The sequence below is a fragment of the Perognathus longimembris genome, chromosome 3, assembly GCF_023159225.1.
Source record: "Perognathus longimembris pacificus isolate PPM17 chromosome 3, ASM2315922v1, whole genome shotgun sequence".
Lineage (NCBI taxonomy): Eukaryota > Metazoa > Chordata > Mammalia > Rodentia > Heteromyidae > Perognathus > Perognathus longimembris.
The window spans coordinates 119,048,959-119,071,837 of record NC_063163.1 but is presented as its reverse complement, the minus strand read 5'-3'; the positions used below and the strand labels follow the sequence as shown (position 1 = coordinate 119,071,837).

The 22,879-nt window shown below is 53.7% G+C and overlaps 1 protein-coding gene across 2 annotated transcripts in view; it reads right to left on the bottom strand.

Moving 5' to 3' along the window:
- Positions 1-3,722, bottom strand: part of Sorl1 (sortilin related receptor 1) — a 98,965-nt gene extending 95,243 nt beyond the window's left edge. For both annotated transcript variants that reach the window (XM_048344009.1, XM_048344011.1), the window contains exon 1: positions 3,441-3,722. In XM_048344009.1, coding sequence (XP_048199966.1) covers positions 3,441-3,707 — 267 coding nt within the window. In that variant the 5' untranslated portion in view covers positions 3,708-3,722. The remainder of the gene's footprint in view (positions 1-3,440) is intronic.
- Between the last annotated feature and the right edge of the window lie 19,157 nt (positions 3,723-22,879).

The window sequence follows — 22,879 nt, the reverse complement described above, 5'->3', positions numbered from 1 at the left end:
CAGCAGAAGGAAAAAATCAGGTCTTCTCGACCTGAGGGCCAAACCATTTGCGTTCCCAGACCAGGAGAGCACCAGCTGATTCTCACTGTCTGTGGGCAGGCTCACCAAGGTCCTCCTGCTAAATGAGTCTCTTTTACAGAGCTCAAATGTGTTCCCTGCCCGCAGGCCTCTCTTCTTCCCAGCCTGCCCACGGTTCCCGGAGAGTAGCAGGCAGCTGGGCAGCCCGGGAGGGCTAGCTCCTTCCCTCCAGGAACAGAGGGAGAGACGGGAAGTGATTCTAGCACACAGAGCGGCGTGCTTGGGACCAGGCTCAGATAGCTGGGAGGGGTTCCCTGGACCCTGGAGAAGAGAAGAGAGGTTTGCAAAGCAAAGACAAGAGCAAGGGACAGCCTAACAGGCAGCCGGCAAAACAAGCATCATGGCCCACAGGCATCCAAGCCATGACAACCACCGTGTGCCCCTCCTCCTTGGACCTGGCCTGTGTGTGTGTGTGTGTGTGTGTGTGTGTGTGTGTGTGTGTGTACACGCACACGCATGCTTGAACTCAAGCTCCAGGTGCTGTCTCATGGCCTTTGTGCTCAAGATATCAAGATGGGCACTCTACCGCTTGAGCCACAGCTCCCTTCCTGACGTTTTGCTGGTTAACTGGAGCGTCTCGTGGACTTTCCCGCCAGGACTGGCTTCAAACAGTGATCTGCGGATCTCTGCCTTCCAAGTAGCTAGGGTGACAGGCGTGAGCCACCAGCCTGCTTTTTAAGAACTGGGTAATTTCTAACCTTTGACCTTAAGCAGCTGAGCGGCCGGGGCCTCGCCCTGTTACAGACACGCCTTTAGGTGATGACCTCAGAAACCAGCCAAGCCTGGGCTACGCCACAGGTGAGCAGGATGGCAGGCGCTGCTGCTCCAGGGTGACCCCAGGCTAGCTCTTTCTCCAATGCAAGCAGCCCCCCTCCACCACCCCCCCCAGCCCCTCCACTTTCCTTTCTCCTCCTCCCTGAAGCCCGGTACCTTCCCCGGACCTCTCAGGCTGCTTCCTTCTGGCAGCTTCTGCGCTGCTGCCCCAGTGGGTCCTGAGCAGTGCTACCAGGTGGCCTGGAACTCATTCCCCAGCCCTCCCGTCCCCTCAGCTCCCAGCCCAGTACCACAGCACTCCCCTGCGGGGCCTCGGGGTGGTCGCGTTGGGTTCTGAGGGGCCCGCACCTCCTTCTGCACTCCCTTAAACTCTAGGTTTTCTGAGCCGACGTGGGGATGGAGAAGGGCTCTCTGCCATAATCCTAGCTGCTTAAGGGGCGGAGATCTGGAGATTACAGCCCTAAGCCACTCTCCGGAAGGGAAGTCCATGAGACGCTAATCCCCAACTCATCAGCGAGACCAAAGGCGAGCTGAGGCTCAAGTGGTAGAGTACTGGCCTAAAGAAAAGAAGTCCAAAGCTCTGGGACAGTGCCCGGGCCCTGAGTTCAAGCTCCAGGACACACGCGCACGGGTGCACGCGCGCGCGCACACACACACACACACACACACTCCCCTCGGGAACAGAAAACGAGGGCGTGGGAAGGCAGCCCCAGGGAAGGCTGGTCCCGCCTCAGTCATTTGGTAGGAATCCTCATGACGGGTTCGGCGGCTCCGTCTGCATCCTCCGAGCAAACCGAACGCAGCCTGGCTGGCCCAGAAACGCCACGGCCGAAGGTTTTGGAGTCCCTCCCAATGAGCACAGAGTTCACCCCTCACTTGCTCCAAACCCCGGAGAGAAGGTTTTTTCGCAGGCCAGTCTCCATGAAGAAACAGCCCCCGCGTGCTTGTTCCTGAGAGCAGGAAAGCTTCTCCCCCGACAGGAACTCCTGCTTCAGGGGGCCTGAGCTCTAAGAACGGCTGCCCCTACCCTTCCTCTCAGCACCCCCCCCCACCTGCCCCTACGAGCACAGGGGAGCTAGGCCGGCTTGGGGGGGGGGGACTCCGGGAACAAGGGCAAGTTTACCCCCACACACACACACCTGCCAGCCCCCACAGTCTGTCCCCAGCCTGACCTCCCAAGGGAACCCAAGTGTCCTGCCGATTTCTTCAAAAACAAACCCAAGATGTGGGTGGGAGTAGGGAGGACAAGAATCCTCAAGAGGGACCAGCACCCTCACTTCCCTACCCTGTCCACACCCCCCACCCCCACCCACCCCCCCACACGCACACTTTACAGCCTCATGGAGTACGTTAGAAGGAAGGAAGCTGTTAGGAAGCATGGATAATAAGGACGGGCGACTCCGATTTCACTGTCCAGCATCAAGGGGCCGGCAGTCGCTGTACCTCACCAAGCTGTGCGCGCTTCACCGAGACCACGACAGAACGGCACCGGGCAAAAGGCTCCCGCTAGCCCCAGCAGTGGGCGGGAATATCCCTCCCTGGACGTTCCTATCTGTGACTGGGAGGAAGAAGGCACTAAAGCAAAAGGAGAAGAAAGGCAGAACTCGGGCTCATCTTCTCGTGGCCACCCCCCTGGGGAACGGCGGTGCCCCCCCCTCCCTTGCTGACCTTCCACTTCTGCCGCTGTCCCTCTTAACCACAGGCCTCTGAGACAATAACATTAATTTTCCCCCTCTCCGACGGCCACTGACCTCCACACCGGGCTTGCCGCTCCTAGCAGCAAGTCTGGCCGTAAAAGCGGAGCAATTCGTGATTACTTACGATCCAATAAGCCCATTGCCTCCATAGAAATAACTCACTCACCGGATTAAGATGCCCACCAAATCTCTTGCGGTCCCTCTAAGCCACCGGGCGCCAAGAGAGATCTTTCTGACCGAAACAGTCATTGCCTTCAGGGGGTGGGGGGAGAGGGCTGGAGGAAAAGTCAGCCCCGACTGGCAATGCAAGGTCTGCGTTGCCCACCTTCCTCGGGGTTCGGGCCGGGGCTGGGTTCAAGTGCCTGGCCAGGAATTGCGGGGTGCCGCCTGCACTGCCAACTGCCGGTGTCCCCTAACCAGAGCCTGCGTTCAGCCCGACACCAAGCCGGACCCCCCCTTCCTCTACCTGCCGGACACTACACCTGTGTGGGGTGGGCATGGCTCCCGCGAGCCCAAGCCCTGCGTGGGCTCCATCCAACTGACCAGGCGAAGGAGGGCACCGGCCTGGCAGGCAGGCGCCCGAAAACAGACGCCAGCCCAGAGGGGTCCCGGGCGCACCGGGGATGAGGAGTTGCGGAATGAGGGGTGCAGGGGGGTGAGCGGGTGGAGTGATGGTGGGAGCCGTGAGGGGGGTGCGGAGGGTGAGAAGTTCGGGGTGCAGGGATAACAGGGTGCGGCGGAGTAGGAGAGGAGACGGGGTGCTGGGGTGAGGTGTGGGGTGCAGGGGTGACAGAGCGGCGGGGTGCGGGTGCAGGGGTCGGGAGGTGAGGAAGCGGCGGGGCGCGGGGTGCGGGGGGTGAGCAGGTGCGGGGAGGGGGGGGGGGCGCTCACCTGTCCGTACACCTGGAGGGGCTGGGGCTGCGGGGCCGCGCTCCGCCGCGCCCGGGACGGCGGCCGCGGGTCCGCGGGGTTCGCCCCCGGCCGCGGCTCGCGGGGGTCGCCCCGCGCCACGAGGAGGCTGCGGTGCGGAGGGAAGGGCGGGCGGGCGCCGGGCCAGCGGGGCGCCCCGGCGGCGGCGGCGGCGGCGGGCGGGAGCAGCGCGAGCAGGGCGAGCAGCGCCGGGAGCCGCGGCCGCCTCCGGCCGCTCCGGGTCGCCATGTTCGCGGCGCGGCGGCAGGTGGTGGCGCCGCCGCCCGGAGAGAATGCGCAGCGCGGGGCGAGCGCGCGGCGGGCGGGGGGCGGGGGGCGCGCGGGGCCTGGCGGGCCGGGCCGCGCCGCGCCGGGAGCCGAGGGGAGGCGGACCGGACCGGGCCGCGCGCGCGCCGCCGGGGCTCTGCGCCGCCCGCCGCCCGCGCCCTCCCGCCCGCCGCGCCGCCGTCACGTGCGCCGCCCCCCCCCCGCACCCCCCCCCCCCCGGCGCGCGCCCCGCCCCGCCACCCCGGGGAGCGCACGGGGAAGTCAAGGCAGCGGCGCCCCCGGCGGGCGGGAGCGGCCCGGCCCGCCGGACTCGGTGCCTTCCTCCAGGGCTCTCCTGATTCCCCCCGCCGGCTCCCCACGCGGGACCCCGACGAGACGCACGCGACCCTCCCCACGCGGGACCCCGACGAGACGCACGCGACCCTCCCCACGCGGGACCCCGACACGCGACCCTCCCCACGCGGGACCCGACGAGACACCGACCCTCCCCACGCGGGCCCCCGACGAGACACCGACCCTCCCCACGCGGGACCCCGACGAGACACCGACCCTCCCCACGCGGGACCCCGACGAGACACCGACCCTCCCCACGCGGGACCCCGACGAGACACCGACCCTCCCCACGCGGGACCCCGACGAGACACACGCGACCCTCCCCACGCGGGACCCCGACGAGACACCGACCCTCCCCACGCGGGCCCCCGACGAGACACCGACCCTCCCCACGCGGGACCCCGACGAGACACACGTGACCCTCCCCACGCGGGACCCCGACGAGACGCACGCGACCCTCCCCACGCAGGACCCCGACGAGACACCGACCCTCCCCACGCGGGACCCCAACGAGACGCACGCGACCCTCCCCACGCGGGACCCCGACGAGACGCACGCGACCCTCCCCACGCGGGACCCCGACGAGACACACGCGACCCTCCCCACGCGGGCCCCCGACGAGACACCGACCCTCCCCACGCGGGTCCCCGACGAGACACCGACCCTCCCCACGCGGGCCCCCCGACGAGACACCGACCCTCCCCATGCGGGACCCGACGAGACACACGAGACCCTCCCCACGCAGACCCCCTCCCAGACACAAGACCCTCCCCACGTGGGCTCGCATCCCCACACGCGGCCCTCCCCAGGCCCGTGGCCCAGCTGGGACGCTCGCATGGCTTCTGCCTACGGAAGGGCCGCGCGCCACAGCTACTCCGGGTCAAGGCAGACTGGCCTGTGCCCCCGGCTGGGAAAACAGGGCCCCAGTGCCCGGGCCACACCTGGGCCACTGCACCCACCGCCAGAGCCCCAAACCGTGGCAGAGGTGGCTGGCGGCATCTCTCCAAGGGGGCCAGAGGCTGGCACCCCCCCTCCACCGGCCCCAGAGGAAGAGGGGCGCCTGTGCCCATCCCCGTGGTCCTCCCAAGGCTTGATAGCCTGTGGCTGGTAGCAGGAGGGGGCAGCTACCCCAAGAAGGGGGAGGACACACGTCCAATGACCCCCCCCCCCCAAATTCAGCCAGACTCTCTGGACCACAAAGAAACAAAACTGCAATTGAGACAGACCCCAAAGGAAAACCTTTTGTTTTGTCTTCTAGCGTGGCCGGAGCCCCTAAGGTTTGTGCACCTGCGTGTTACCGATTTCAGGATTTCATGTTCTCTTTCCCAGTGCGCTGGACTCGGATCCCAGTTATTAAGGAGACAGAAGGCAGAGCAGATCTGACGGAACACTGGCCCTTAGCTTTTGCCACTCAACACCCATGCTCTACCACGGAAGCCACAGCTCCACTGCCAGCTTCTTGCTGGTTAATCGAAGAGTCTCACAGACTTTCCTACCCAGGCTGGCTTTGAACCATGATCATCAGATCTCAAACTCCTGAGTAGCTAGGATTTCAGGTGGTGGGTCACTGCTGCCCAGCTGTCTTCAACTTGGTATCATTACACAACCACCCAATTGTCCCCACCAAGGCGCTGACCTCCTTCCCGCTGCCCACGAGACCAGTCCTGTCAGACCCCCTGCAGAGCACAGAGACGTGTGTCCCCATCTGTCCCCGAGCGTCGATTTGCCCACTCAACCTGCTGGCTCCAGGTTCTGATGCAGTCTGCGCAGGAAGAACTGGTTGAGCAGGACCAGATACTTGGCTCATTTGGATTTGGATTTGCAACTTTATTGCAGGAGAGCTGGTGAGAATGATCAAACATGGCTCATTTCCTCCTCGCAGGCCCCAGTCTCTAATCATCATCTACATCCAAGTCAGCAGCCCACAAACTGGGCTACCCAAGCACCGACCACAGTGGATTTTGAGCCAAAGAGCCCAACTTGCTGGTTGTGGGAACTGGGCCAAACAACCTCCCCTGGGCTTCAGCTCTCTCATCTGGAAAATGAGGATCTTAATTTTCACCTGTCTCAAAGGACAGCTCAGAGTACAGGGTCAGATCGTGAATATAAAATAGCTATGCAAATCCTGAAGCCCCGCCCCAAATCAAAACATGCATGTCTCTACTGCATGCATGCAGTAGAGACATAGGCTCTAGTCCTGCTTCTACGACAAGCTGTTAGATGAGTTTTGACTTGCTCACAGAGACTTAGCCGCCCTGACCATCCCTCCCCTCTTCAGGACTCTCACCAGAAGCATGGTGAGACAGGAAGAAGCCGCAGTGGTCGTGGTCACTGAGCAGAATTGTGCAATGTGAACAGGCACTTTTCCCAGCTTCGAAAACAACTCCGAGTGGTAAGCAAGCTACCACTTCCTCCATTCTTCCGAGATGAAGATCTGAACCATGGTGGGGGTAGAGATAGCAGAGGGGCATCTAGCTCTCTCTGTCCCAATATGCATGACTTTGCTACACTAAGCCAAAAGTCAATGTGCTGGTGATGATAAACTCACAGAGACAAGTGTTGAACCCGTGTGTGTGTGTGCGCACACATGTGTGTGTGTGTGTTGCTGAGGACAGACCCACAGAGCACTGTGTACACTGGACAAAGGTTCTACTGAGCCACACTCCTATAATAGCTATCTCTGCTCTAAGACTGAAGTCTTAAATTGCCTTCCTCTGTGCTCTGTCCATTCTAGATTAGGGCTAGAGATGAGGAAAGTTACTCAGATCACAACGTGCCATATTTTTATCCAGATGGAGTCACATTTAAAATAACCCAAAGGAAGCCTGGCATTGGTAGCTTATGCCTGTAATCCTAGCTACTCGGCAGATCTGAGGATCACGGTTTGAAGCCAGCCCGGGGAAGGAAAGTCTGTGATCTCCAATTAAAGTGTGCTATCTCCAATTAACCACCAGAAATCTGGAAGTGACACAAGTGGCGCTGTGGCTAAAAGGGGTAGAGTGCTAGCCTTGAGCAAAAAGACCCAGGGACAGCACCCAGTCCCTGAGTTCAGGCCCCATGACTGATGACAAATAAAAATAAGAAACAACCCAAAGGGCTTAGTGTGATTGTACAGGCCTGTAATCCCAGCACTGGGGAGATTCAAGCAGGAGGCTCGTGAGTCTGAGGTCAGCCTGGACTCTATAGGGAGTCCCTGTCTCAAAAATCTAAACAATAAAGCAAAGCAATAGGGGCTGTGAGTGTAGCCCAGGACCACAGTGCTTACCTAATATATGCCATGTCCTGGGTGACACACACACACACACACACACACTGCAAAATGGCAGTAAGGATAGCCATGAAGAGAAAGTGGTAAACCCTCAGACACAGACTTCTCTCTCAACTGGTGGCGGTAAGGAACGAGAGGTGGTAGAATGCCTGACTGGTGTGGGTGCCAGGCTTTTTGGGGGGACAGACCCTCAACTCCCAGGCCTGGACTAGCCAATCTCACTCATCCCTGGCTGTTCAGAGGAGCCTTCCCCTAGCCAGGCATGCTGGGTTACGGCTCTCACACTCGGCCCGCCCTCCCGCCTGCAGCTCTGCGGAGGGACTTCCTCTCGGCTGCGTTTCTCAACTCCCGCTTCCTCTTAGCTGCCGGCATCTGTGGGGAGAATCGCATCAGCACTCCGAGGGCCTCAGGCCCTCCCGGAACAGGTGGGTACCCAGGGCGACTTGCAGAGCGTTCAGGGATGGAGAAGGTGCCCTGGGCCCTTTCAAGGCTCCATACTGAAGCCTAGTAACTCACCACAGTCACATCACCAAGAGAAGGACTTGCGCAGGAACCACCCAAAGTTTGAGATGTAAAGAAGTTCCAGATGTTTGCAGTTTACAGAAGTCTCCTAAGCGTCATAGAGGGAGAGGAGCTTGAGGTTTTTGGTCTTTGAGGAGAGGGCCACCTCTTTCCTAGGAGCTGGAGGGAAGGAAACAAATGGCTAAGAAGAGTGATCTGTGATGCCAACGCAGCCTCTGCCCTAGCTCTTCTCAGAGGCTAAAGGCCTTGATCTTTAGCCTTCCCTAGGTGCTCCCTAGGTGTGGGGCTGAAGGCCTCTGAGTTACTTGTGGGGAAACTTCCCCCTCCGTCAGATAAGGGAACTTCCGAGAAAGAGTCTCTTGCTTGGCGGAGAGAAAGTGAGTTTGACTCTCGGGCTGCTTGTGGGCCTTGTAGCGGTTCGTTTTCTGATCCCACAACAAATGCGCGTTTGTGTGTGGAGAGGGAGGTGACAGCCCGCTTTGCCCTCGTGGTGAGGGCAGGGTGAGGGATCTGCACAGATGATTCACAGTTGTGAACTGGTTGTTTGTTTTGTTTTACGCCACCGCATGCATCTGTCACTCGAGGCCGGCTTCTGGACCAATCATTAACCAGGAAGCACGTTGGTGATCTTTATCCCCTCTTCTAGATAACCGTAGCAATGATTAGCATTGACCTCAAGCCAGGGTAAAATTAAAATTGCTTCTTGACTCTCAGAAAACAATTGTTTTCTCCAAAAACTACTTTAGTTAAAGGCAACGAAGTCTGCAATTACTGTGGGGTGACAAAGTACTGTAGAGCACTTGCTTAGCATGCCCAAGGCCCTGGGTTCCACCTCCAGCAATGAAAAACACAAAACAGAGAAGCCAACCGTAGACCCAGAGCATAGCACAAGCGGCTTCCATTCTGATCTTTGAAAACATCCAATTCAAGTGGGAGGCTATGGAAGCAGCAATAACTTACTTTTGCAGAGCAATGATTTACATTTGCATAGCATTATAATAGCTATTTTATTCTAGCTCAGAGCAATTCTTTGAAGTGAACAGAGGCAGGCTTCATTGCCACTCCCATTTTACAAACTCCTAGCACTGAAGCGCAGGAGGGGTGGTTATTTGATTATTTGCCCAAAGGTACAAAGGCCTAAACGCCCACCGATGCTAAGGGATAGACTGATTCAAATCCATCTTCTCTGGGTTTTGTGTTTTTTTTTTTCTGCCAAGTTTAATATCTTCACTTCCAAAGAAAAACACCGAGATTTCAAAACCTAGGAGAATGAACCGCAGGACCAGGGCAGAAAGGAGACAAAGCAGTGGTTTAGCTCTTCGTGATCAACCCTGGGCAAAATCCCATTGCCTCCCCTACCAGGAACCCTGCCCAGTTGCCTGCGATGGTTCATTTGCCTGACCCTCTCTGCAGCCACTGATCCGGCCAGGTAGACAGCTTCCGCTACCATAGGTAGACAGACGTAAGAAGAAACAAGACAGTACCCTGAAACGGAAGACTATCCTGAACCTGCAAATGGCCCTGGGCCATTCGGAGTGAGCAGACTTGGCTTTGTCAGTCTTTCCTATGTTATTCTTCACGGGTTATCAGCGCTCGGGGCACGTCCTACCCTGGCATATTGGGCAGTCCCTCGCAGTTCCCATTCGAGTTTAGCTGTCCAGGCCTGCTCTCCACACCTTTCTAGAAGCGGCATCCAATGGGGGCTCAAGCCTGGTGAAGGAGCCCGGGTTTCGGAAGCTGCTCCCATCTGCTGAGGATTTCCCAGAAACTCAACCTCTTTGGATTTTGTTCTACCAGGCAGCATGGAGAGCTTCCTCCCCCCATGTGGGAGGTGGAGGCATGGCTGGCCCTTGGGGTGCAGACGCAAGACGGAACCTGCTGCCCTAAGGCCCTGGCTGGCTGAGGGTTGCTGGGAATGGCGGAAGAGGATCGGCGCCCACTCATAGGCTTAGAAGGAGGAGGACGATCTTACACGGAAATCTCCCAGAAGGCTCTTGGAGGATGCCACTTCCTCCCCCTGAGACCTCTGCGACGCGTTCATCGGGCGCGCGCAGCCTCGGGCACCGAGGCGTTAAGGGAGTCGGCCAGCCGAGACGCGGCTCTGTGCACGGCGCACGGACCGCGCGTCACCTCAACGGGCAGGCAGCCTCGTGCGTGGCGCGGGGCCAGCCAGGCGGGGAAGCCTCCCCGGCGGCTCCCGGGCTCGGCTCGGCCACACCGGGGGCTCCCAGACGCCTCCGGCCATTCCCAGCCAGTCACAACAGATCGGAATGTTCCTTCCTGCGGACACCGCTCGCCCTTCCAAAGGTCCCTTCTTGACCTCTTTGCAGAAAGAAGCATGCAGCCCGCTTCCTGCCCGCCTTGAGCTGTCGGCCCCGCTCTGCCTTGCATTAGTGGGCCTGTATTGACGTTTGCCTCCTTGTCTACATTGCAGTTCTGTCTTTGGACCTATTCCCGTGTCATACGGGGGACAGAAGGCATGTGAGTGAGAGAGGGTACCTAACACCAGGGTGGTTCTACAAAGGTCCGTTTTGATTAGTGCTCGGAGGAGACCAAATTTCCCATCTAGCTACCGCGCCAGAGGGTGCTAGAAAGACTTCTCAGGGGCCTGTCCACCCCAAGTGAGTCAGCCTGGACAAGAAACAAGTCTTTTCATTGTAAGGTACTTTAATGTACGTCCTACTCATTAGCCACCGTCTGGTCGTAGCGTATAGGTGTCCACGAAAGATACAGTCCTACCTGCAAATGAGTTAAAGAAAGCGGAGACAAGGATGTGCAAAACTAGCAGAAATATATGAATTCAACAAGAGCTCTGTAGGCTGGATGCCGGTGGCTCACGCCTGTAATCGCCTGTTTACTCAGGAGGCCGAGATCTGAGGATCATGGTTCGAAGCCAGCCCAGGCCACCAAATTCAAGACTCTTATCCCCGGCTGACCATCAAAAAGGCTAAAAGCAGAGGTGCGGCTCAAGGGCTGGAGCATGATCCCGGGGTCCAAAAGCCAGGCAAAGGCCTTGAGCTCCAGCTCCAGTGCACACGTGCGCACGCACACACACACACATACACCACGCACACACACGTGCACCTGCACCCACGCACGAGCTCTGTGTTGAAAAGAGGAGCCATCGGCGGCATTGGGGACAACCTTCCTGGAGAACAAGACCTTGGCGGGAGCAGGGACAAGCAGGGCGGGAGGAACGGGAACTCGTGCTGGGTGCCTGGGGAAAACGGGGAAGGGCTGCCAGGGTGGAGGCCTGGCAGCAAGGTAGCGTGCGGGAGCACACAGCAAGGGGTGCAGGAGGCTGGAAAACCAGAGGAGAGCCCCGGGCCGGCTGGATCTGCACCGGCACACCCGCTTCGCCCATTTCCTCCCGGCGGAGACAGAAGCTGTACCTCCGGGAGCGGGCCGGAGAAGCGCTTCTTCCTGACAGGTCCAGCACGGCAGAGCCTGCCCCTGCCGGGCCGCGGCAGTCCATCTTGCGCGAGAGCACTGAGGAGTACCTGTTTGTCGTGCGTGTCATCTCCCCCCAGGGAACCACAGTCCCGCGGGGCCTCTTACTGCCTGCATCCACCCACCCATCACCCTGGAAATCTTCCGTGGTGTCGCCAGCCGAATTAACACCCGCTCACGTGGCGTTCCCACCAGACTCCAAACTCCCGGTGCTCCCAATGAGGCCCCTGCAGAAGGAATATACTTTCTCAGAGCCCTTACACAAGCGCTATTAAATCCTCCACCCCCAATGAACGATCGCAACGGCCATTAGGATTCGGATGGTACCGACAGACCTACTCGGAGACATGGACGGCCTCATTTGGCGTTGGATTCCCACCCTGCCCCGCATCAATGAAAACTCCATTCCCGCTCCGTCTGTAGTTAAACAAGAACTCCAGTGCTAAATTAGCAGTGGGAGGGGGTGGGGGGGGAGAGGGTTCATGTATGAATTTTCTTTGCCTTCTAACATTATGTAAATGAAGAACTCAGCGAAGTGCAAATGAAGACTATTCTTAATTCTGCTATTCTGTGATAATGAGGCCACGGGACACTTTACTCCCCTTCTGCCAGGCATGGCCACACTTCCTGCTACGCCATCTGCCGGCTGCACCTCCCAGCAGGGACACCACCCAGTGTGCTCCATTCTCCCCCACTCCCCCCCCCCCACTAACGTCAGATCCACTCCACCCTCTCCCGTCCCTGCTCATGATTTAGTACCTTTCAAAGCCCCCATGCCCCTCAGAGAGCAGCATCAAGGGGGTAACGCGGGCCCGGTGTTCAGGAATCCCCACGCCTGTCTACGTCACCCCCGGTACCTAATTGCCTCCGTCTGTAAAACGAATTACCCACCTCTTCAGGTTTAAAAGATGACATGAGATTATAACCGTCAAGGTTTAATTCGAAGCCGGGCACATAACACTTGGTCAATTAATGCCTATTGTTTTGTGTCTGTTCTGCAATATCTAGATTAGACATGGTTGTTAAATCAATTTGGCCATTCAGCAGGTGTCCGCGCTTACTGCTTGCTTGTTTATTTCTTCATTTAAGGTTTGTAATGCCCCTTCAGCCTCACGATCAGGTAATAGGTTGGTATGAAAACTAGTCTCAAGGCAGGGAGGAGAGCTCTGTGGTGGAATGTGTGCCTAGTATTCTAGGGGACTCGGGGTTCAGTTCCCAGCACCACCCCTACCCCAGGATGGAGAGCACTTGGAACTAACACAACGAATTGTTTGGGATCATCGAAGGGCAGGCTCTGACCCAGGAGATTTTCCTCTAAGGAACCACACGCCTTGGAGTTCGCTTGGAAGGTGCGGTTCCAGCTGGGGAAGAAAACCCGTTGAAGACTGTGTCATTTTGTGCAGAGCCGGAGTCTTGCAGCCTTGGAGCTGGAAGTGAAAGAATTGATCTCCATGGTTCCGCAGAACGGATCCGTGTGGGTGCCGTAGACGCGAGGCTTGACAGAAAAGGATGAATAAAACACGAGGCTAAATGCCAAAGTGAGACTTTACCGAGCGCTTCCTATGGTGCCAGACCCTATTCATGCAAAACGCTTGGTACCCATTAATCTTCTTTAATCCACGTTTATAACTCTATTGAGAGGTTAAGCAATTGGGCCCAGGATTTTGCAGCTAGTGAGTAATAGAACCAGGCCTCGTTTCCACATCTGTTGAACTCCCAAGTCCCTGCTTTTCATCATCAGTAGACTCCACTGCGTCCCAGAAAAGAACTTCTAAAGCCATTGAGCCCTGTCTCTTCGTTCCAGGTCCTCCAACCAGCCCCAGATGGAAATTCCTTTCCAATTATTTTTAGGTTTGCAGGGAAGCCACGTCTATACATTTCTGGGTAACCGATGACAGTATCTCTAACACTGTCATTAAGGATGTGCTCTGAGTTTAAGCAATGCCCCCTATGGTCTCATTTCCTCATGGGTAGGTGAGCTTAAGGCAGAAGGATGTAGAAAACGTTTCAATGAGAACTTCAGATGGTCAGGTGCAGCTTCTGTTGATCTGCGGTCTGTCAGGTCTCAGTCTGGAGCCATATAAAGGGACATTAATAAGGGGATATAATGGACCAAGAAGAAAAAGTTCATGGATGAGGTTGGGAAATGGGCTCTTCTCTACTCTGGTCTCACTGCAGCAGACTATACAACATTCTGTAACACAAAGCTGTGATCTAGCCAAAGGAAGTGCAAGGAATGGCTCTTACAGACACAGAAAGAGCTGGAAACCACAGCAATGATATACTTTAGTGTGGTGATAGTTCCCAGCCCCTTGGGTCGCTGTGTGGAAATCAACTGAAACCATGGCTAGTATATTTAGCACCTGCCAGGGACTCAGGTCCCCTTTCTCTTCTTCTTCTTCTGTGCAGGTGATTGTTTTACTGGACAAGACTTGAGCTCAAAAACATTATTGTAAGAATTCCAGAATAGGAGCCTTTCTTGCTGTAGAACCTGAGCCTACTTCTCAGAATTGCAACTCATGGTGTTACATCCCACAGGGCTGGGGAGTCAGAGATTTTCTTTTTATTTATTTATTTTGTTTGCCAGTCCTGGGCCTTGGACTCAGGGCCTGAGCACTGTCCATGGCTTCTTTTTGCTCAAGGCTAGCACTCTGCCACTTGAGCCACAGCACCACCTCTGGCCGTTTTCTACATATGTGGTGCTGGGGAATCAAACCCAGGGCTTCATGTATACGAGGCAAGCACTCTTGCCACTAGGCCATATTCCCAGCCCTGGGAGTCAGAGATTTTCAAACTCGGCTCCAAAGGTTGCTAACGGGCAGCCCTCAGATACAAATTCAGGCAGTCCAGAGCCAGTGCCGTGCTTCTAAGCAGAAAGCTGGGTTGTCCCCCTGTGGCCCTGGCCCATCGACTCATGAAGAAGACGTTCCTAATCCTCTGGCTGAACATCAACACCACGAGAGGATGGATCTCAGGAGCCGGTGCTCCAGAACTGTCTTGGTCTTTTAAACAGCAGAACTAAATTTTTTTTGACAGTTAAAGTCTAACATATGCATAAACATCCTGGTCAAGGCGAGCTGTGTGAGATTGCATACAAGTACCAGAGGCTGAGGTGAGCTATCTGTGCCTTAAAAGGAAGGATGAAGGGTACTGCTAACCAGGTACACATACGGGCACGCATTCCCCTCAGCAGATGCCCTGAGCAAATACAGAGGCTCCAGCATCCCTTCCTGTTGCCCATTCCACAACCGCATGCACACTTTACAAGGCCAGAAAGAAGCCTTACATAGGTTTTGCAAGCATCCCATAAGCACAGATGTCTGTTGACAAGATGGGATTGTGAAGGGGAAAAGGAGAGGAAGAGGGAGAGAAAGGAAAAGAGAGAGGAGGTGGGGGGCTGGCTCTGGGCTTATAAAACAGAGCCAGAGTTGTGGGCTGGGCTCTTTGGGTCACAGACCTCTTTGAAAGCAACGGCTGGTGGGAGAGATTGTAAAATGACCAAACAGTCAGGCTGATCAACTCCTTGCGCTCGTACCAGAATGCCCACTTGGAGATGCTAGATCCAGAGGCTAGATCAAGGAGCCGCAGTGATTTGGGCCCTGGTCCATTCTGTGACTGTTGTCCCTTTGCCGGTAGGACGGCTACTCTTCTTGCTTATGGCTGCCCGTGCTTCAGGAGGCGGGCGGGGCTGGGTCCTGCTCTCCAGGTCAGCCTTGTTCCTCTCGGGAAAGCCCCGGCTCCTCCTGATCCGTTCTCCTCCGGGCGGCAGTGACTACTTTACAATTCTATTTCTTCCTCCTGTGCTCCCCGTATTTTGTAAATGCCAACCTCACTAATGTCTTCTTAAAATGGCTGATGGTATGTGCCATCTCCAAACGCTTCTGCCAGTCAATCAACATCTGTCGAAATGATGGCATGGAAATTAAGATCAGAGTGAATTATAATACACCCCTCCCCCTCCCCCCCCGCCATAGCTTTCAGTTGAGATTGTTGCTCTTAATTTGTTCCTGGGTTTTGTGTCTTCCATCTGAACACATTCCCTTTTTCACGCTATTGCATAAGAATGTAAAACTAGTGAAACAGTAAGTTATTAACAGCTACAAAATATTCATGGTATGATAATTCAGAGCATAAGCTTTAAGGTTAGACAGAGACTCAGAAGTTGGCTTAGGAACGTTGCTTAATTCCTGCAAGTATTGGTTTTCACTTCCCTAAGATGGCCATAGCCTAGGGATGCGTTGAGCAATCAGTCGTGGAAGTGGAATTCTTCCCCTGATTCCTCTGTTCTCGTCCTGTCTTCTGCTCTTACGGTTTACAGAAGCCACAGAGGACACAGTTAGGGTGTTCCTGGGGTCTGGGCCCTGCCGTCTGTGGTGACCTGAGGTCGTGAAGCATGCAAGCATCACTTTGAACTACAGACATCCGTGGTGCAAAGGAACAAGTTCAGTTTCAGAACCTGATCCGCATCCAGTTGAACCCATCGTCTTCACGGGCCCAGGGTCACCGCAGCTGCGCTCCCCCGAGGGAAACCGTGCTTTCTGTCCTCGTATACATTGTCCACCAATGCTTGATTGCTCGCAAACTGTCCACACTGTCCTGCCCAGTCTTCACGGACTCCTCTGCCATCCACAGCTGGGCCTGCTTTTACGCTTGCTCTAATTCAGCACGTGTGATATCCAGCCTCACCTTGGGTTCCAGTGTTCTTCGGTTAACCACAATGTCCCAACGTTCAGTTTGTTTCACTTCTTGGCACACCCGCTCTAAACATCAAGTCCTTCGGGGAGAGCACGAGAGGAGTACATCCAGATGCGTGTAGCTCTTATTTGGTTGGGTTTCCATAGTACAAGTGATTTGGAAATATGACTCTCAAGTCCCTGCATATTCCCAAACAAGTTCCTGCTAACTAACATGACACTTTGGCTTCGGTTTCAGTACAAATATCTGGGGACAAATTCTTGACTCAAATGCATCCGAGAGACAAATTATTCTGTTGATCCCAGCTCCTTGCGTATTGTGAAGGCAAAGGGAGATTCATAAAGTGTAAGTACAATAAGCACTTGAAAAACACTAGTGATAATTATTGCTGGCAGTTTTAATTTTCCGTCCCTAATGACAGGGTGATAAACATCTTTTCATATGCTTATTCGCTACCTGTCTGTCTTTTCTAGTGAGGCGTCTTTTCAGATCTTCTGCCCATTTTTAGTTGTGTTCCTAATTTTCTTATTGTTGAATGTTGAGAGGTCTTTTGGTAGCTTTTGGATAACAGTCCTTTATCAGTTATGTCATTAAAAATATCTGTTGCTAGTCCGTGGATTATCTTCTCGTTCTTTTGATATTATTGCTATTAGCCAAATGTTGTTGAAATAATGATACGCTCTAAATTATCCCACAGAGTTATTATGGAGATTAAGTAAGTCACTCTCTTTGAAGCTCTTAGAACAGGAGCTGGCATTTTAGTTAAGAGCTTTGTGAGTGTTAATTAATATACAAGAAATATGGAAGTCTATAATCCCTAAGATAATTTGACCCTACCTCCTCCCTTTTAATTATTCTCTTTCACTTCTCAAACGAAGTGGCAAAGGACTCTCTAGTTTCACCTGAATTTTTTTTTCTTGGAGCCAAAAACATTCCTGGGGGGCTGGGGATATGGCCTCGTGGCAAGAGTGCTTGCCTCGTATACATGAGGCTCTGGGTTCAATTCCCCAGCACCACATATACAGAAAATGGCCAGAAAGGGCGCTGTGGCTCAAGTGGCAGAGTGCTAGCCTTGACCAAAAAGAAGCCAGGGACAGTGCTCAGGCCCTGAGTCCACGCCCCAGGACTGGCCAAAAAAACAAAAACAAAAACAAAAGCAAAATATTCCTGGGTACATGCATGGTTTTTGAGCATCGTGTCAGCCTATCGCCTAAAGAAGCTATTTTATGTAAGGTTTCCAGAATATTTTATTCCTCATTCTCATCGATGAGATCTTCTGGGTTATTTAGCACAGCAGCAGATGAGCTAAAACTCCACTTCCCACTCTAGCCCCCATCTTAGTAACACAGAGACAGGGAGCAGGCCTGGAGCAGTTTAGTCTCTGTTAATTTGGGGTTTTCTACCCTTTACATTGAGTTATAACTCAAGATAGTAATGGGATAAGTGCTTTCTTTAAAAAATGAGCTGCAATACCAACTCTTCAAGGGCCCAATCCACGAACATGTGGAATACGGATTTCTTATTTTCATGACTGAGCTAACCCTTGATTTTGATGGCCTGTGTCTTGTTATGGAGGAGGTCACCATGGAAAAGACTTCTTCAGAGAGGAAGTCTACTGTCTTACCACTTCTTCACTAGCCTTGGGACAGATGCTTAAATTGCTTCCTCTCCTGGGGAGCCCACAAACCCCAACACCAGAGTCTTCCAGACCTGGCTACAGGGCTTGTGAGTGTAAGCAAAGCCACGAAGCCTGAGGAGCTAACCGTGGAAACTCTGGGAGATCCAAAGTCGGCTGTTCCCTAGGAGACAAGGGAGCTAGATGGGAAGGCAGGGCTGTGGAGGCAGCCAAACAAGAAGGCCCCAAGAGCCCACGCCTGCCATCCTAGCTATGAAGGAGGCTGAGCTCTGAGAATAACAGTCCCAAGCCAGCCAGGGAGACTTATCTCCAGGTAACTAGCAAAAAGCTGGAAGTGGAGATGAGGCTCAAGTAGTAGAGCACCAGCCTTGAGCCAAGGGAGAGTGGAAGGCTCCGAGTTCAATCCCCAGTACCAGTGCATGCACGCGCACGCACACACACACACACACACACACACACACACACACACACACACACAGAGCAGAAGATCTGAAGCTGGAAATTAGGAAATAGTTGTGAGGGAGGCCCTCCAAAATCCTAAGTGGTAAGATCCAAATCCATGAGATGTGTCTGTCTTCTGTCCCTTTGCTTGTATTACTCGGGAATCTCTGGATGCAAATGGTAGGGGCAAAAACCAGCTTAAGTATCAGAGGGAATTTGTTGGCACAAATAACCAAGACGTCTCAGCGGTGACTGACGCCTGACTCAGCTGCATTCTGCGATTCAACATAAAGACGATGTTTACTTTGCCTTAGTTCGACAGGTAGCGAATCCTGTTGGTTTCAGGAAGGTTTTTCTCCAGGTGATATCTAGGATGACCACTGGTCACAACTGGCTTGTGTCATCCCGTAAGGGAAAAAGAAAACAGAGAACCTCTTCTCGCCCCATGTCCTGCAACAAGGAGCTGTTCGGATTGGTCAGCTGGAAATGGGTACCAGAAGTGACCACATGATTTGGTGAAAGGCTTTTCCCAGAAGGAAGGCTTAGGCACAACTCTCCATTACAGCCCAGACTCTGTGCTGGGCTGTTATGTAAAAGGAAAGTACTTTTTTGAAACCCCTCCACAAAACAGTCTTGACACGCACAGAATTTGATATGAATATAGTCCGGGGGAAAAAGACTGATGTCGCTGTGAGCTCTGAAGACAGCGAGCACAGGACTGGGCCCACCCTGCACTTTGATGGACTACTGGGTGATGATAACACTCTACCTGGACATTACAGACTGTCAGAACAAAAGGATGTTGTGTTAATGGTGTCATCTCCCCAACTTTCCCTCCTACCGCCCCATCTAGTGACTGAAGGCACACGTTTGAGGAAGAGAACACCTCTAAGTGGTTTGGTAACACAGACAGCATCATGACATTCTTTCAGCCCCCCCCCCCCCATCTGCTTGGTTATTTAGAAGGACTGGAGTTTGAAGTTGACCCTTGTGCTATCTCAGCCGGCATCCTGTCACTTGAGCCACTGCGCCCAGCCCTGTTTTCTTATTGTTTTTGTTTTGGTCAGTCATGGGGCTTGAACTCAGGGCCTAAGCCCTGTCCCTGAGCTTTTTCCCTCAAGGCTAGCTCTCTACCACTTTGAGCCACAGTGCCACTTAGGTTTTCTGGTGGTTCATTGGAGGTGATAGTCTCACAAACTTTCCTGCCCACACTGGCTTTGAACCGCAATCCTCAGATCTCAGCCTCCTGAGTAGCTCGGATGACAGGCGTGAGCCACCTGTGCCCAGCTTCTTGCTGGTTGTTTTTGAAATGTGGTCTTGGGGTTGTTTTTCTTCCCTGAACTGGCCTGGAATTGTGAGTGTCCAGATTGAAGCCTCCCAAGTAGCTAGGACTGCAGGAAGGCCCTGCCAGCCTTGAATCCCAATATGCTTTTCTGTTTGCCTTGCGGTAAAACCAAAGAGACAGAGAAAAACCACCGCATTATTCATAATTCCTCTGCAATAATTCCTTGATTACTCTACTTTTTCAGAAGGGGGGGGGCTGTTTTTTAACAGCTGGCTTTGTAAATTAATCTATTAGATAGTTTCAACTTAATGACCAATTTCTTTTTAATAACCTTTGCAGATCCCCTGGAGTGTTCAGTCATTTAAACAGAATTTAAACTGGAATTTTCCCAAGAAATGAAAGGTGATTTCTGTACAGCTTTGAAAAAAAAAAAAACCTAAACTAAACACATTTGCATATTTGGCCCATCTAAAAAGCCAGAAACTAATGAACTTATGAATGATAGTCTCATTTTCCTGTTCTCAGAATTCTCCCCCACCAGCCCTTGCATCTCTCAAAATCCTATTTGGAAATTATTCCCTCCAGGAAGTCGTCTTTGATTAATCACTCCCAGATCGAATTATAAAGCCTTTTTTCATCACATAAACAAGAACAGTAGCTACAGTTCCAGTTACACCCACCTTCCCCCCTTCTAGATGGACGTGAAGTTTCCTGGGCCTTGGGGCGTGGCTTTGCCCCCCCTCCCCCCCGGGGGGGGGCAGGGATCTGCTCTCTGTCTTTATGGAACCATCCTCTCTCTTCTTCCTCAGCCCCCCAGATTGCTTTGAGGAAGGACAAAGGCTGAGCTGGGGGTGTGGGGGAGGGATAGTCCAGTGGTTGAACACTTGCCTGGTATGTAAGATGCCCTGGGTTTTACCCTCAACCCTGTCCCCTCAAAAGCAAAACTTAACAATGTGGAGACCACATTAGTGTAGGGAGAGACCCAGAGCCAAGGGTCAAGAACAGCTCAGCTGTTTGCTAGCTTGCACGGGGAAGGTAATCAATTCTTAAAGCTTTATTTTCCTTTTAAAAATGACAAATTCTTGCTTGGGGGTGGCGGCCCACACCTGTCTCCCCAGTACTGAGGAGGAGGAGCGTGGAGACGGGAGGATTACTAAGCTAGCCTGGGCTACATTGGGAGGCCCTCTCCTATACATCAACAATAGGTGGGGCGATGCTGGAAGGCTGCATGCTAATTAACTATGTGGTTCAGAAGCACTTCAGGAGGCGGGTCGATCTTCAGCACGCATTGCTTTGCTTAGCGATGTGTTGGTAGAAGCAACGGACTCCTTGAAATATCTTTCTCATTTGTGGCTGACATCCGAAGTTCTTTTCCAGAAGGCAAAGACTTTCGCGCCACGTCGGAAATAAGGCTAAAACGGAACCGCATCTTGGGGTGAGAAATAGTGAATTTAAACCCATCCTCTCCTGCGCGCGTGATAAATACCTGGCCCCACTTCCCACGGCGGCTCCTGCCCTCGCCTTGATTGGCAGCTCCCATTGGCCACCCTGACTCAGCCTGGCTCCAGACAGACGCTGCCAATCCGTCGCAGTGTGGGAGGGGACGCAAAGCCCATGCTGGTCCCCCCCTGCCAAGGGACCCATCAGGGACACTTTCCAAGGAGCAGGATTGGAGTAGAGGACCTGAGGCAAGCGGCAAGCGGAGGGCGAGGCTGCCACCATTGCTGGGAGGGCGTGGCAGGGAGAAAGCACCCAGGAGAGGGAGGCCGGCGTTATTTCCCGAGATATCACTACTACGCAGAGACCTGAGAAGCCCCAGTGTGGTCTGGACAAGGTCTTCCACAGAAACACCAGCCAGTGACCTTGAGGGTCAACTCGAAAGGTCACTTACCATTGCCTCACGTCAATAAGAAACCTTGAGTTATAGTTGTAACTTGCCTACAAGTTAACTGTATGTTTTGATGTTAATTCATTCCCCTTCCTCAGTCTCAGTTTTCCAATCTGACCAATGAGGAGGACTGGATTACTGGGGGTCAAGTTCAAGGCCCTCTTTTTTCCCAGAGACAGCGGATGGGCACAGTGGTCCGGACTTGGGTAGCAGGCACTGGGCACCATATTCAATCTTCGGCACCGTAAACATGAACAGACAAAACCAATAAGGCAACTCAAGTGAAATAACAAAAAAATGCAAGTAGAAAAACGTTGCCTTGCCAGCATTTGAGGAATGAAGGCATGGGTAATTAAAATTCATGGGTAGAGAGTTTCAGTTTTGCAAGATGAAAAACGTTTCAAAGATCGGTTGCACAGAAATCTGGCTTTGTTTAATAGTACTTACTAACCTGTCCACTTACAAGCAGTAGGTGCTGCCCAGGGAAACAGAAAGGCCCACTTCTGCGGGTGCCCACGAGGGCATTTCCACTTATGACTGACGCGTCCGTGTGCCCTGGTTAAATAATAGGAAACAATATTTTCAAAGGACGATGTAAGAATATACATACATCAAAACTAGCAAAAACTACTTAAATATAAGAATATTCTAGCTCTTACCCAGGGCATTTCACTCTGGAGCAGTGGGGAATACAACATCTTCACTTGGCAAATTCTGCCGTGGAGAGGGAACCCGGAGAAATGGCCATGATTCTCTCAGCTTCTCAACCGCCAAGAATCTTGTCTTTCCTACGACCGGTCCACCCAGCCAAACCGTATTTACTGATACTCTATGCCAATGCACCACCATATTCGAGCTATCATAAACACAGACCAAGAGACACTTCAGCCTTCTTCTCTTCCTCTCTCTGGATGAGAAAATCTGTTCAAAGGGGGAGATTTGTTCTTTACCTAATGTTTTCTTTGCCATGCTTCTCACAAGATTTCCCGGCTCAGTCCGTGTCGAGCCATGGGCCTCTGGGACACAGACAGTGGATACTGGTTGGCTCTTGGTGGAGTCGTTTGCTCCTTTGGAGGCTCATTATCGCGGGCACCCCCCTCCCCAACACACACACACACACACACACACACACACACACACACACACACACACACACACCTTCCTGTGCCTTTGGACACCACTTCAATCCTCAGTACCCCTGGACGATCTGCTAAAGGAACCTGGAGCCGCTGCCCAGTCTCAGAGATGCGCATGCACGCTAGCTCTGACGGCGACCGCCTTGCTTTAAGATTCCCTCCTGAGCGAAGCGTCAGCCAGCTGAGTCAGGCCTTCTTGATCATTACAAAAGCGGTCACCGACATGGGGACTGGAGTCCTTAGCTCAGCTGTGGCGAAGGTGGTTTGTTTTTAGTGCCAACTTATATGACAAATCTAGGAGGTACTGTTAGCTAGCGTCATTTATTCTATTGAGCTCAGAGGCGGTGGGGATTTTTCTTCTCCTTCTTCTAACTCTTCAGCTGAGCAGACTGACCTGTATTCAGTCAGCAGAATCCTTTAAACTTGTCTAAGCATCCTTGTAGAGAATCTGCACTGAACGCTACCAAAATAAGGCTCTG